Raw genomic sequence first — 16,169 nt, 5'->3', positions numbered from 1 at the left:
AACAGACTTAAGGCCACAAGGGCTAGCTGGTACTCTAACACACTAGGGCACAGTGAGAATATGGCAATCTACAAGTTGTGCCATAGTCCTTACCAAATAAGCTAGGGCCTTGAAATTAGACTGCCCACCCTCCAGAGCTATGAGAGAGGGCCTGGTGTTCTGTAGGACTCAGTTACCACAGCCCAAGCTGAGATAACTGTGTTCCAACAAAACTATTCACAAAAGCAGACAACAGACCAGAGTCTTAAGTGTGGCGTTAGGAAGTCCTACATACCCAGCAAGCCCATTCCTTATAGGACAGGCGACCCTGAGCTGGGCTGGCCACTTTATTACCTAAGCCTCAGATTTCTTGACTCTAAACAAAAATGAAAAATAACACCTCAGGGAGTTCCTATAAAGCCTAATCAAGGTGATGGAAATGAGGTACCCGGGGGGTGGGTGGGGTGGGTGATAGCCCAGTGAAGGGTGTGAGCTATCATTCTCAGGACATCAATGTGTTAGGCATGAGGACCAGCTCCCAATCAAATCTTGTCATGGGGAGGAAACAACTAAAATTAAACATGTCAAATTTCCTGGGAAAACATTCACAGCCATCAACTATTTTAGGAGAGAAGCAGGACTGCGTCTGCCATTGAAGAGTTCTTGGCTCATAGATGCTGCACATAGGACAATCTGTACAGAAAGATCTGGAATGAAAGAAACGGTTTTTCATTTGGAAGAACTGCTTTTGTGAAAAAGAAAAAAGACCTGTCATCAATTCTAAAGTGTATGCAGATTAAAGAAAAGAGATTAATGGAGTAAATATTAGACTGAGGATGCCAAAAATGTGACATGCCCTGCCACTCTGCAGTTCTTTGCCTTGGCAGACAGAACCAATCAATGACAACATCCTTCCTCAAGAAATGTGGGTCTGTGTGAGGCTTCACGGACCTCTTAAGACACTCTCTAAGCAACCCTAACAGAATCTGTTCGTTCACAGTTCAACTCAATACATTCAAGACTTCTTCCCGGACAGGACTGCCCTCTAAGCTTTAAGAAGTGGTCAGGGGGCTGGAGAGATGGCTCAGCGGTTAAGAGCACTGGCTGCTCTTCCAGAGGACCTGGGTTCAATTCCCAGCACCCACATGGCAGTTACAACTGTCTGTAACTCTAAGATCTGACGCCCTCACACAGACATTTATGCAAGCAAGACACCAATGCACATTAAATAAATAAAAAATAAAAATAAATAAAAAGAAGAAGAAGTGGTCAGAAACTTGGAGCTGCTAGAGAAAAACAAACATCAAAAAGGATGGCCTGGGAACTAAGTATGACATTGTCAGGCTCCCCATTTCTGCATTCCTGTGTCTTCAGCAGTTAGTTATTTTCATTTTTGTTTAGAGTCAAGAAATCTGAGGCTTAGGTAATAAAGTGGCCAGCCCAGCTCAGGGTCGCCTGTCCTATAAGGAATGGGCTTGCTGGGTATGTAGGACTTCCTAACGCCACACTTAAGACTCTGGTCTGTTGTCTGCTTTTGTGAATAGTTTTGTTGGAACACAGTTGTCTCAGCTTGGGCTGTGGTAACTGAGTCCTACAGAACACCAGGCCCTCTCTCATAGCTCTGGAGGGTGGGCAGTCATGCTCATAGAAACTGTAGATCAGAACTAATCAGGTGTGGCTGTACCTGTTTCTACACCTGAGAGTACACATTAATGCCATCAACAATGAGGCTGGGGCACTGTATATCAAACACAATCAACCTACAAATAATATACTTCTAAGGAAAATGTGTATTGTAGTGAAGGAGCACAGATCCACCCCTTCCCACCAACATGAAATCTTCACAAAGAAGATTCGAACGCTCTTGTGCCACCACCTCTAAAGGCATTCTCAGTGCCAGAGCAGCATGGCTGTGGGTAAGGGAGAGCCTGTAGCCCTGAAGGGCCCCTCACACCAAGTTTACATGTGGTACCTGCAAGCAATCCAGGGATGTGCTGACCACCCGGGGGGACTTGGACTGGCAGGCCAGCTCGAATGGAAGGAAATACTTGTCGGCTTCAATGAAGTTTGCCTTTGGCGGAGCTGCAGCGCCAAGCCTGGAAAAGCAGGAAAGGGCGGAGAGGAAAAATGAAAAAAAAAAGAAAGGAAAAAAAGCTCGATTCTCTCTCCCTCACTCTATTCTTCCATTTTGCTTGTAAGCACTTAGTCAAAAGTGCTGCAAGCTCTATCCGGAATGATGTGGCTACAAGCTGACTACATGTAACTTGAGAAAGAAACCCCCAGAATGTCATGTGCAGAAAGCAAGAGCTTTGACTTACAAATGGACTCACTGGCATCCTGGATTGACTCTGCTGCAGCCGCCAGGGCCATGTTTCTAAACTCTGACTGGCTGGCTCCCACCATCAAGATGTGGAGCAGGCACCAGGGCAAGCTGCCCCTCAACACGCAGGACAAGGCTTCTATCTCCTTCTCAAGAGACGGTTAAAGACAGCAACTTGACCTTCTTTCACCATCCCTCCAAGTACACAAGCACTGGGCCAGTCACCTGCCCAGACCGGGGTTCCACGGTGTGAGTACTGTGCTAGCAGAGTGTGTGCTGCCCCTTTAAATATAACAGTAAGCATGCAAGGAAAGGGGTTCCCATGGCTGCCACTTGCTGTACTCCCAAAAGGAGGAAGCACTGCTGCTTACCTCTGCTTTTCTATTTCTGCTTTAATTTCATCTGGTGGAAGAAGAAAAGGAATATTAGGAGCATGTAACACTTACAGAAAAGAAAGGTTTGCTACAGTCACCCGGAAACCATTAGAAAGAGTATTTATGAGACTACAGAACACTCAAACATGCTATAAAGTGAAGCAAGGACCTATCACAGCAGCAACTGCTGGCCCACGGGAGTTACTGTACTAGGCATGAGTTCACTTAACACCCGAAGGCCCCTGTGGGTGGGCATTAGTGACACTCTGGAGCCATCCTGTGCACACCTCTACCCCCTAGATGACAGCAGCACTCCATCTCCTGCAGTGCAGTGCTGTGGTCTGTGATAAGGTCTTTCTATGCAGCCAAGGTTAACTGGGAACTCAGGATTCTCCTGCCTCAGCCTGTTGAGTGCTACTGGCAGGTACTAGCATGTTCCCCCACGGTCCTGCATACCACTCATTCCTGAGCAAACTCCCTCCAATGAGAATGAATGATTTCAACGAGGAAACTCAGACATCATGAGAATAGAGAATTTCTCCACATTAAGAACTTGAGGAGTCTAACTGTGCGGTGGTAGCTCAAGCCTTCAATCCCTGCATTTGGAAGGCAGAGGTAGGCAGATCTCTGTGAGTTTGAGCCCAGCCTGGTCTACAGAGCGAGCTCCAGGACAGCCAGGGCTACACAAAGAAACCCTGTCTCAGAAATCCAGAAACAAAACTGGGGGAGTCAGAGTTTGAACCCAGGTCTTGCCTCTGTGGTCTACAATCTACCTTCTCTGCATAGCAGGTATGTGGTAAAATAGTTAAAACACAAAACATCTAGCTATGCAAAAACCACACACAGGAGACTGGCAACAGGCTAAGACTGAAACAAGTAAGGCAAATATTGGAAGTTGCAGTGGACTGGTGATGTTCTGCTCTTTTTAAATTACATTTATTTAGTTAGGGGAGGGCGACAGTGTGCGTGAAGATCAGAGAACAACTATTAGCTGTCTGTCCACGGCTTCTACCAAGTGGATCCCAGGGACTGAACTTAGGTCATCAGGCATGGCAGCAAGCACCATCACCTGATGGATGAGTCTTCACCTTGGTCCCTATTCTATTTTTTTCTTTTCTTTTGTGTGTATGAGTGTTTTGACCACATGTATGTCTGGGCACATGCATGCTTGATACATAAAAAGGCCAGAAGAGGACAACAAATCCCCTGTAACTGGAGTTACAGACTGTTATGAGTCACCATGTGGGTGCTGGGAATCAAAGCCAGGTCCTCTAGAAGAGCATCCAGAGCGCTAAGACGCTGAACCATCATTCTAACCCCCTCCTTTTTTTTCCCCACACAGTTTCTATGACCTAAACACTTTTTAGGTTGGTACCACGAAAACAAGAGAATACACTATCTAAATATTCCTGACCTTACCCACCAACCTACTGTGTGTACTACACAGGTTAGGCCCCCAGGCCCAGGTAGTATCAAAGCAGGTGAGGGAGAAAGGGAGGGACGGACGGACGGACAGATGGATAGATGGAAGGAGACCAAAGCCTTTCTACATATTCTCTTGAGAGCCAACAGTCTGGATGAGGGCACTGACCATCCTAATAGCACCAAAACACAGTTCAGGAAGTTTTAAGTTTCATTTGCTTGGAAAAATCAAGAAACTGGACTGAAGAGATGGTAATGTCTAACCTTCTGGCTGGCATGCATATCCCGACTGCGTGCCTATGAAAACATCAGAGAACTGCCCAGATGACTAATATCAAGCCACAAGGCCTATGATGCTTGGGTTTGTGAAAGGAACTGTGCAACATGGACCCTGTCCTTAGAGGACATGAATCTCCTAAGAGTGGGGGCCCTGCCTCTGACAGAAGGCTACAAGATTGGCTACAGGATCTAGCTTCCACTCAGCTTATGTAACCCAAAGGCTTTGCTTAGGCGACAAGTTTGTGAGACACATCAGAAACATGCTGCTGCCAACTCAAATGCAAGGTTTCCTTCTGGTCATGAGCAGCACTCTTAGGGCTCAGGCAGAGCATCTGATGAAGCCAAGCCCACACTGGATGTAGGTGGTCCCCAGGTCTCCAACCATCTGTGTTTGAATTCACAAATCTCACCAGTACAGCCATTCACTGTCTATGTGAGGCACCAAAAGCAACAAGACTAAATTCAGGACTACACACTTGAAGGCCTACACAGGTCGGGCAGGAAATGTCAAAAGAGAAGTAGGGGATAAAATCTTAGGGACAGGAGAGCAGCAGTACATCCAGTGGCTGGCACTGGTACCATTTCCTGTAAAATCCAGAATTTACAGGAAAGTTCAGATTGGAACTCAAAGCAACTTGCGCTATTCTATAAACACTATGCCCAGATAAGACTGATCTACTGGCTGGCTGCCCTGGCCATGAGGTTACTTGTTTACAATTCCTCTTTCAAGGAATAGGGAAAGCTCAAAAACAGTACTTTACTGGCTGCAGAAAAACACCTGTAGGTGGGAAAGATGGCTTTAAAGAACACAGCCAGCCATGAGAAGGGGAGAGAAGCCCTCTCCTACCCCCTGCCCATCAATGCCTGAGGCAGGTGGGAGAGTTGGCCCTGAGGTTGTAAGATCGAGAGAGAGAGGCGTCATCAGCTGCAGCACTCCTACACCAAGCCTGGGCAACACAGTAGAGCTGGCCCTGAAGGTATAGATGTGGGAGAACCAACCCTGAGGACTTAAAAGTAGGAGAACTGGCCCCCTGCTGTGAATTAGCCAGGGCAATGCAGGAGAGCTCACCCTGATGGTGAGGACAAGGGAGAGCTGGAGGGCTGACCAACTGTGCAATTACCCAGGCCAGAACCAGGGTTATGAGTTGGCCTAACCCCAACATCCACCGAATCTGTGATTTGCTGGAGCACGGAAGGGATGGGTCCTACAGACCCAAAGTTGCAGGATCTCCACGACACAGGGCAATAACAGGATAACTAAGAGGAGTTCCAGTGAGGGCCCAGCATCAATAGTGTAGCAGAAACCAGACTTCGATTCAGACCAATGACTCTTTGCAATAAACACGTGCAAGTAAAGATATATGGATAGAAGGGTTTACTGGGTGACTCACTATGTCACACTATAGCTTCCATGACAAGACTGACTTTTCCTTTTTTTCTTCTTTCTTTTTTTTTCTCTTAAATTTTATTTTATTTTATTTTGGGAGGAGGTTCCAAGGGCAGAAGGAGGATATGAAGGGATGAGGAAATGAATGGGATACAGATGCATGATGTGAAAGACACAAAGAATAAATAACATTTTTAAAAAAAAAATGCAGACAGCAATTGAGCAGGCTCTACTCAAGTTCAACGTGGCTCAGCTGATGAGCAACAAGTGAAGCAGGCCAGAACCCAAGGTCAGACTCTATAAAGATCAGGAAACAAGAGCCAGGGAACTTTCCAGGTAGAGCTGGGATGAATCCAGGAAATGAGTCTAGAGAGCCTGTGTTCATAAGCTCATGTGTCCCTACCTCTCAAAGCATGCACAGAGAATTAATCTTCACACTATAAACAAAACATAAATGTAGTTTTGTTTTCACTAACATAAACCACAAAGGAAAAACACAGGCGCTTTTCCCCTCTGGCAGCTCTTCCAACTGGGAGCTGGTTTACAACCCAGCTATGGAATCTCCCAATCACCTTTCCCATCAGAACCAAGGTAAAAGTACACTCTGGTTTGCCCAGAGTGCTAGGGAAGCCTATGGCCTTCCATACAGAGCAAGCACCACTGGCACACAGTCTGCAGCAGCAGCATGGGGAAACAGGAGGCCTCTCCCATGAGCCACTGCTACCAGAGTTCAAGAAATCTGAGATGGCTGGACATGGTGGTGCACACCTTTAACGCAGCATTTAGGAGGCAGAGGTAAGTGGATCTCTGTGAATCTGCAGCCAGCCTAGTCTACACAGAGACTTCCAGGATAGCCAAGGGCTAGGTACAGAGACCCTGACTCAAAACAAAACAACAAAAAACAAAGTAAATCTCAGATGCAAATCCCACATTCACAGACTTTTAATTTACCCTTAAGTATTAAGAATTAGGAATTGGCTGGGCAGTGGTGGCGCACGCCTTTAATCCCAGCACTCGGGAGGCAGAGGTGGGCAGATCTCTGTGAGTTCGAGGCCAGCCTGGTCTACAGAGCGAGTTCCAGGATAGGCTCCAAAGTTAAAGCTATACAGGGAAATTCTGTCTCAAAAACAAACAAACAAACAAAAAATTAGGAATTGTTGCACTTTGTAAACTACTTCTGTTGGAAAAACAGAAACAAAAACAAAAACCACCCTGAAATCCTGTCCACTGGGCACAAGGGCACAGCATGGCACAGACAGTGCAATACCTTCCTAGAAGTAGGAAGCTCCTGAGCCTGCCTACCGTGGGGGCAGCTTACACTGGCCATGAGTGTAAAGAGGAAGGCAGCACAGAAGCTAAGATTAGCCGAGAGCTAATCACACAGGCCAGTCAGTGAGCTCAGCCCATTCGCAAATCATCTAGGCAGAGAAGCATCAGCAAATAGGCCACCAGAGCCTTTGTCACAGGCTGGACATGTCCAAGAAACAGCTTTGGTGTCCATAGTGCCAGATGATTGACAGGCTCCAGATGTATCATAGTTCTGGCTGAGAGATGGACCCTGGATATACCATGGTTCCAAATGATTGATGGGCCCTGGATGTACCATGGTTTCAGCTGAGAGATTGGCCCTGGATATACCATGGTTCCAGTTGAGAGGAGGGCCCTGGATATACCATGGTTCCAACTGAGACAGGCCTTGGATATACCATACCATGGTTCTGGCTGAGATGAGCTCTGGGTAGATTTAAAGAGCATAACTGTTTTCTCACTAAAAAGAGGGAGAATAAGGAACCAGGGCAGGTGTGGGGTAGAACCTCACTGACAGCCTGTTAATGTGAGATTCAAACATAGCCAAGTTCCAAGCCAGGCATGGACACCTGTCAGCTGAGTGGTACCAGGTGGGTCATCAAACCTCCTGAAGCTTGACTTCCTACTTAAAAACTTCAGATGACAAGAAGCAGCCCCAGACCCCAGAGACTGTAAGAGGACATGGGTGCAGCTAACTGTGTGAACAACCCCAGGAAAGAAGTCTTGCCATAATGTGACAGGGACAGAGCAGGCAGACAGGTGGCCAGTGTCACGACTTTAGCTCTTATCTTAAACCAAAAGCCAGTGGGAATGCACAACCTCCAGTGCCCCGAAGGAAGAGAAGACTCAGGACAGCTGCTGGCCACACGGACCTGGCACTAGCAACAGTGCTGTACCCTCTGCAACCCTGGGTGGCAGAGCAAGGTCCACTCATCAGCCTGTGTGACACGTGAAGCCCACAGTCCTCTCAGTGAGGACCTCTTAGCAGGCCACCTAATCCAGGGGAGGACAGGGAGGATGACAGGGGGCAGCTGGTGGGACTCACCCTTGCACCTCACTGCTCCATATGCTAATAGCACTGCACTCCTGCCAAAGCGGTAGCTAGCAGCAATAAACGAGCAGGTTGCAAAGAGGGGAGAGAGGCCTGGGCTAGGGCAGCTGCAGCTAGAAAGTCACAGATTTCCCCAGAGATCCTCTCTGGGTGTTGCCATTACCTACAGAAACAACACCCCCATTCGCCAGAAACCTGGCAGCAGTTCACCCTCTCCTTCCCTACAATGACATCACAACCCTCACATCCAGCCCTGCCCAACAAGGCCATCATAGGCCAATGCCCTCAGACCCTAGAGCATCTCTTCTAACAGGACAGCCACATATCCCTGCTATCTGATCAGCCCTGCCCCTCTTCAAGTGTCTCTCAACTACTTGCTCCTCCATCCCAAATCCACCTACAATGGCTGGTCACACTCTGAATCTTGGCCCTGTATGGAACTGGGTCACGTGCAGCTCCTTGCTAGCCTCTATGCATGACCTCCTCTCCTTTCAGCTAGTCCTACTCAAATGCTCCCAAAGGACTTTACTCTGTCCTGCCAGCCCTTCCCATGACTGACTGCAGCATTCCTCTCTGCATTTTCCAGGTGGAGCCCTTCAGCAGGACAGCGTCAGAACGAGAGGCACTCAGCAGCCATGACCTCTGACCTCTGGTCTCAATTTCTAGCACAATCCCATCCTCTGGTGACCTGTCTCCACCTACGCAGACATCCAACAACAGGCAGGTCTAAGGTATTGCCATCCCCAGCCTCATAGCGAGCCTGAATACCAATAGTATGTTCCTCCGGTCCTATTTCTGCGCCATGTGGACCATACTTTGCTCTCAGTCTCTCCCACTAACTGGCAGCATAACATCCTTCCCTCACAGCTGGTGTAGCAGCCTCTCCTTCACAGAGAAGTCAGAAGTTATCACAAGGAGACTCCCTCAACTTCCTGTTAGCAAGCCTACAAAGGGACCTGCCTGTGCCCACCCTCTGATCCTCTTGTGTGTGGGGGGACGGGAGGTGGGGGGAACCCATGCCTACCTACTTGCTTGGGGACTTCATGTTTTCAGGACTAGCTACTCTGACAATTTCTCACCATAAGGCTCCTGTCACCACCACACTTAACTGCCTTACTGTTCTGTTCAGACTTTTCCCTTTGCCCTCTCCCACTTCATAGCTCTTCTCCACACAGCAACCCGAGGGACTATCCTCGAGTGTGTGACAGTTAATACTGTCAACTTGACGGGATCTAGAATCACCTAGTAGACAAGCCTCTGGCCATGCTTGTGAGAGACTGCCTAGATTAGGCTGGCTGAGGTAGGAGGACCCACTTAACTGTGGGCAGCACCTTTCTACAGACTGGAGTCCTGGGTGGAGAAGAAAGAGAGAGAGGAAGCTGAGTATCAGCAGCCACTGCTCACTGCTCCCTGAATGCAGACATGTGATCAGGGCCTCAAACTCCTGAAACAATCAATGCATGGTCCATCAAACTGTGAACGGAAATGAACTCTTCCTTCCAGAAGCTGCTTGCTGCAGCAAGGAGGTAAGCCATGTGGGAAGTGGCTCACACAGAGTACAGCCAATGGCTCTCATTTGCTCAACTCTCTCCCACAGCTTGAGGGAAGTGCAGAATCCTTATGGCTACCAAGCCTCTATGATCTAACCCCAGTCAACCCTTGGTCTCCCCATCCACAACCCTGGATGCCATCCTCCACCCCCAACTATATCCCATGGCTCCCGTCAGTCCCAGGCTCACATGTCACCACTCTAAAGAGGTCTTTGAGCATCATTAACAACTGCCACCTGGTACCACCCTTGCATCTCCCTAACCCTTTACATGTCACTCTGCTTTCCTCTTCTCATCCTCCTCAGGGTGATGTGCTCTGATCAGTAGATCACCCTTGACACACTATGTGTCCTTTACTCCTGCTTCCCCATCAGAGTAGAAACCCTACAGCAAGCCCGTCTGCAACGCCCACGAGAACGTACAGCAGACAGAAGCAGGCACTCTGTGTGTGCTAAACACCTGTGTAAATCGTCCTTTTTCTTTCCTGTATTATTTAACCTCTCCCTCAGAGGATCCTTTTCAATGACATTTACAAATTCCAAGTGTCTTCTACCTTAAAGAAAGAAAACTAAAGCTGTGCATGCCAGCACACCTGTAATCCCGGCATTCAGGAGGCTGAGGAAGAACTGTCACAAGTACCAGGCCAACCACCACTACAATAGCAAGACTGCTTCAAAACCAAAGAAAGAAAAACCTTCCACAGGCCACACACCCTCCTCCTGAAAGCAACCTAAACACAGCCTGCACTCACTGGCTGCCTCCTCACCTCCCATTTCCACTTCTGACCATGCCAGTGTGGGTTTCACCTGCAGCACTCCCCGCAAACTGCACTCACTGGCTGCCTCCTCACCTCCCATTTCCACTTCTGACCATGCCAGTGTGGGTTTCACCTGCAGCACTCCCCGCAAACTGCACTCACTGGCTGCCTCCTCACCTCCCATTTCCACTTCTGACCATGCCAGTGTGGGTTTCACCTGCAGCACTCCCCGCAAACTGCTCAAGAGGCCATCGGTGGGTGACCACGTCTCCAACCTGAGAGGCACGCTTCCAGCGCCCATCTGACTGGCGTCCCTCAGCACCTGACTTACCAAGCCCATGCTCCCAGAATTTTTCTCTGCATCTGCCCTGTCTTCTCACCCGTCTCTGCTCTAGCCCCCTATGCACACTCCACCTCCTCTGCCCAGGCAGGAAGAGCTGGAGGTCCTCACGCCAGGCCCCACCCCCAGATTCCAGAGGGTGTGACTTTGGCTGCATCAGAGCACAGTCCTTTATTTTGCTCCTCTGGCATCATGATCCCAGCTGTGACACCCAAGACATCCCTCTGAAGGAAAGTTAGAATGGTCTGGATAACAGACAAAAACAACAAATAGCAACAGATATGCACGGACAGCTCCTTAGCACTGAGGGGAAAGCTTTTGCATCCCACCACAGAAAGCCTGTTCTCCCCACTAACCATAAAACCTAGAATGCCACACTAACCAAAACTACCCTGGCAGGAAGAGTCCAAGAGTGAATCAGCAAATATAAAACTATTTTCTAAGATAACCTCACTGGAAAGAAAGCCAAGCAGTCTCCTGGTGGGTCCCTTGCGCCTGCAGAGGGCCGTGATAAGGAAACCCAGCTCCGAGCTACTTGAGACTCCGCATCTTGGGATGAAGCACACGTTCTCACAGGCCTGCTCTGCTCCAGTTTGCCCCGGCACTGCTTTCACCCTCCCAAGATTTACAAGTACACAGCTTGCGTCCGGATTCATTTGCTCAGCCAGTCAGTCCACAGACCAACTCAGAGGCAGAAGTGAGCACCAGGTCCTCTTCCTTGGCCACACAGGCTTGAGAAGCAATAGGTAATCACCCGTTCCAGTCTGTACCCCTGCTCACGGCACTAGTGGTGCTATCACTTAAGCCAGGTCAGTAGGTATTCTCATCATCTCAGAAACAAGGCACCAAGAAGCTAGATTAGTTACTCTGGGCCATAGGACTATAGGCAAAGGGTCAGCCTTTCTCACCAATCATGACATACATGTCAATTATCAACACAACACAATGTTGAGCTGCTGCTGCTGTAAGGTGAGCTCCCTCCTGGAAACACTACAAACTTTTCAACAAAGAGGAATCTGCAGGAAGCTGGAGAGATGGCTCAGTAGTTAAGAGCATGTTCTGCTTCTGCAGAGGACCTAAGGTTGGTTCCCAGCACCCCTGACAAGCACCTGTAACTCTTCTTCCAGGGTATCTAGCTGGTACCCTCTTCTAACTTTTACAAGTACTTACACACATGCATGTGCAAACACACTAAAAACAAAACAAATCTATTTTTAAAAATGGAGATTTGTATTTTTTAAGTTATTTTATTATTTTGTGTGTATGGGTGTTTTGCCTGCATGTCTGTGCATCATGTGTGTGCAAGGTCCTGAGAAGCCAGACAGCGTGTCAGATCCCCTAGGACTAGAGTTACAAATGGCTGTGAGCCACCATGTAGGTGTTGGGAGTCAAACCCAGGTCCTCTTACAGTCTGTGGTCTTAACCAATGAGCCATCAATCCAGTCCCTATTGTTTTGTTTTTTTTTTTTTTTTTTTTGGTTTTTCGAGACAGGGTTTCTCTGTGTAGCTTTGCGCCTTTCCTGGAACTCACTTGGTAGTCCAGGCTGGCCTCGAACTCACAGAGATCCGCCTGGCTCTGCCTCCCGAGTGCTGGGATTAAAGGCGTGCGCCACCACCGCCCGGCTTGTTTTGTTTTTTAATCTTGTTTTTTTTGTTTTTTTGTTTAGTTTTTTTTGTTTGTTTTTCGAGATAGGGTTTCTCTGTATAGGCCTGGCTATCCTGGAACTTCCTCTGTAGACTAGACTGGCCACAGTCTGCCTATTTCCTGAGTGTTAAAATTAAGGGCATGCACTGCCTAGCTTGGTTTTTTGTTTGTTTGTTTTAAAATATTTATTTGTTTGTTTGTTTGTTTATTATGTACACAGTGTTCTGCCTGCACGCTGGAAGAGGGAACTGGATCTCACTACAGATGGTTATGAGCTACCATGTGGTTGCTGGGAATTGAACTCAGGACCTCTGGAGGAGCAGCCAGTGTTCTTAACCCCTGAGCCATCTCTCCAGCCCTATCTGTTTTAAAGAGCAATCTGCAGAGGTCATGAGTCTTGCCTGTTCAGTTTTTGGTTTGTTTTGGTTTTTGGTTTTTCCAGACAAGGTTTCGCTGTGTAGCCTTGGCTGTCCTGGAACTCTCTCTGTAGACAGGCTGGCCTCAAACTCAAGAGATCCACCTTCCTCTAACACCCAAGTACCGAGATTAAAGAGATGCACCACCACCACCCAGCTTCCAGTTCAGTTTTTAATTAAGTGTATCGCTTGCAAACAAAATTCCTAATACAAACACCAGAATTTATTAAAATTGAAGACTCTATTCTGGACAGTATTTCAATTAATTACTCTATTTATTTTTGGATTTTGAGATAAAAGTTTTGCCATAGACCCTTGGCTGGTGCAGAGCTTACTCTGTAAATCAAGTTGGCCTCAAACTACAGCAATCTCTTGTCTGGCTCTTGAGTTTTGGAATTACATGTGTACACCCCGAGGCCTAATCAAATGTGTCATTTCCGAGACAGAATCTCAACAGATAGCAGAGCATGGCTTCCAACTCATGATCTTCCTGCCTCAGCTTCCAGAATGCTGGGATTACAGGTATGTGCCATATTGGACAAGTAGCAGTATTTTTAACATTTTTCAAATTTCACATTTAAGGTTCTTCCTAACAGTGACAAGACGTTTTTGTTTTGAGGGATTTTGTGCTGTGAATAGGACTTCACACATGCTAGACAAACACTCTGAACTGAACAAACTCTCTAGGCCTAAATGCTGACTATTCATGCACTAGGGCTTATAAATACATCTTGTAACTGTCTCTCTTCTGAATAACATTTAAACAAGCTCAGCCAACAAACCAACAAACCCCACCCATGAGCCACCTCTTCATCCTCTCACAGTACAGCCAAACCTGGAGAAAGCCCTGCTTGTGCTTACGATGTCCCCACCTCCCACCCATACCTCCTTTCACCTGCAGTGTGCCACTCAAATAGCTCAGTGGCCACCATGACCCCACAAGGCTCTAACCTCTGCTATCAAGCAGAGAGAGCAGCATGCTGAGACTGGACTTCATCCTCCACAGGTTAGATAAAGGGGAGTTGCAGCCTCCTTTCCTACCTACTCTACAATTGTGGGTAAACTACTCTCCTTTGTTTCCCACTGCATGGGTACCCCAAGACAGTCACCACTCCAGAATCTGTAGGACAGAGCTCAGTGTTGCTAATGCAGACATCAAGAATCAGAAAAAGCCCCAGTGTTCATATGAAACCACCTCCCAGCAAAACAAAGAGTAAAATGCTGCAGAAAGAAACGATCATTTGCTGGACAGTGGTGGTGAACATCTTCAATCCCAGCACTCGGGAGGCAGAGGCAGGCAGATCTCTGTGAGGCCAGACTGGGCTACAGAGTGAGTTCCAGGACGGCCAGAGCTACACAGAGAAACCCTGTCTCGAAAAAACAGAAAAATAAAAACAACAAAAAAAAAAAAAGAAAGAAAAGAAAAAAAATCTTTTTGACCATAGCTTTCAAATGGATCTTAGCGTTAAGCTTCAGAAAACAATTTCTTCACTGAAATGTCACCAGAGTGTAAAACTGTTTTCAAATACATGTAACTACAGAGTCAGTTTTATATGAAAAATAGATACATGTTTGTTCTTAGATTTTTATAATGACTGAGCATGACAGCAATTACAGAACACTTTGACCCTTTCATAGTACTTTCTGCATATTAAATTATTAAATACTCTATCTCATACACAGAGAGAGAGAGAGAGGAGAGAGAGAGAAGAGAGGATCATTAGGATGACCCAGGTAAACTAGACAAATCTTTCCATATTTAATTTAAAAACACTTAAGTTTTTTGGGTTTTTTCTTTTTTTGTCAAGTTTCCAAACTCCATACAATTTAAGAACAGAAATATAAAGAGACATCATTGAGAAAGATGGGCCTTAAGTAAGACAATTAGAAAAGGAAGATTTTAAGTATGGACTCAAATTCCCCAACTGAGGGTTGAAAGGTTGGAGATTATTACTGCAAATCCAGGCTTCATTGAAGGGGCGAGAGCAACAGTGTCCTTGGGTGAAGAATACTCTTTCTCCTGATAGAGTTAGGAGGACACCACCATCTATCTATGCATTGATATTCGGAGAGATGAGTCACTGAGGTCACTCCAATCCTGCTCCACCCTGATCATCCCCGCTTTTACAAGATACAACTCCTGTCTTCACTGCACTAAGCAAGTCAGTGCCATAACAAGCACAGCCTTTCTGTCATGTAATCACATTTTTTAGAAAGGATTTATTTATTTTTATTTTATTTGGATGAGTGTTTGTCTACATGTGTGTATGTGTGTATGTATATATATACACCATGTGTATGTCTAATGCCCACAGAGGTGAGAAGAGGGTGTTAGATTCCTTGGTACTGGAGTTATAGACTGTTGTGAACCACCATGTATGTAGTGGGAATAGAACCCAGGTCTTCTGCAAAGGCAGTCAGCACTCCTAACACTCCTAACTGCTAAAGCCAGCTCTCCAGTCCATAATTACACTCTTATTTATTTTATCTACAAACCAAGCACATCAGTAAGTAACTCCTAAAAGACCTAACCAAGGTTAAAAGCACCAGATTAGGGTGCTTTACAGATTCTGTGGTAACAATCATTGCAGCAAGCATCTGCTGAGCGCCCAACTAACTTCATCTTTTTTTTGGGGGGGGGGTTTGAGACAAGGTTTCTCTATGTAGCTTTGGTGCCTGTCCTGGATCTCGCTCTGTAGAGCAGGCTGGCCCCAAACTCACAGAGATCCACCTGGCTCTGCCTCCCAAGTGCTGGGATTAAAGGTGTGCAAGTAAAGGCAGTTGATTTGAACACAGAAGGTCTTGAATCCCAAAAGGCTCAGAGCTTCTCAGACATGAGCTACAGCCCTGAAGCCCTAACACCGTCCCCCCATTCCCCCCCATCCCGCTGTAACTGGCAGGAACCTGTCACAGAAACAGTTCCTGGTAAGGACTCTTTATCATCCAAGCACTTCAGCTTTCATTGGTCACTTACAGTTCTTACCAAAATTAATGACAATCTACACATTATCTTTAAAACACATTATACTTTTGGGGGTTGGAGAGAGAGTTCTGTGGTTAAGAGCACTGCCTGTTCTTCCAGAGGACCAAGGTTTCAATTTCCAGCACCCACATGGTGGCTCACAACTGTCTGTTCTTTAACTCCAGTTCTAAGGGATCCAACACCCTCACACAGACATACAAACAAGCAAAACATCAATGTATATAAAATAAAAATAAATCATTAGAAGAAAAAGCAAAGCAAGAGAAAAAATCCTGCTTTAAAAAAATAATAAATAAAACATTATACTTTTTACCCACTTCCTTGCTTCAGCCATTTTTCCTTATTTCTTTCTCTTTTT

At 46.7% G+C, this 16,169-nt stretch overlaps 1 protein-coding gene across 5 annotated transcripts in view; it reads right to left on the bottom strand.

Moving 5' to 3' along the window:
- Arfgef2 (ADP ribosylation factor guanine nucleotide exchange factor 2) overlaps positions 1-16,169 on the bottom strand; it is an 89,447-nt gene that overhangs the window by 70,450 nt on the left and 2,828 nt on the right. For all 5 annotated transcript variants that reach the window (XM_052722997.1, XM_052722996.1, XM_052722993.1 and 2 more), the window contains exons 2-3: positions 2,671-2,701; positions 1,952-2,075 (exon numbers count right to left, since the gene is read on the bottom strand). In XM_052722997.1, the coding sequence (XP_052578957.1) occupies positions 1,952-2,075; positions 2,671-2,701 (155 nt within the window). The remainder of the gene's footprint in view (positions 1-1,951; positions 2,076-2,670; positions 2,702-16,169) is intronic.

This window comes from Peromyscus californicus, unplaced genomic scaffold (assembly GCF_007827085.1).
Source record: "Peromyscus californicus insignis strain IS unplaced genomic scaffold, ASM782708v3 Scaffold_7__1_contigs__length_154581171, whole genome shotgun sequence".
Classification (NCBI taxonomy): domain Eukaryota; kingdom Metazoa; phylum Chordata; class Mammalia; order Rodentia; family Cricetidae; genus Peromyscus; species Peromyscus californicus.
The sequence above is the reverse complement of the archived record's forward strand: the minus strand, read 5'-3'. Positions and strand labels throughout refer to the sequence as shown.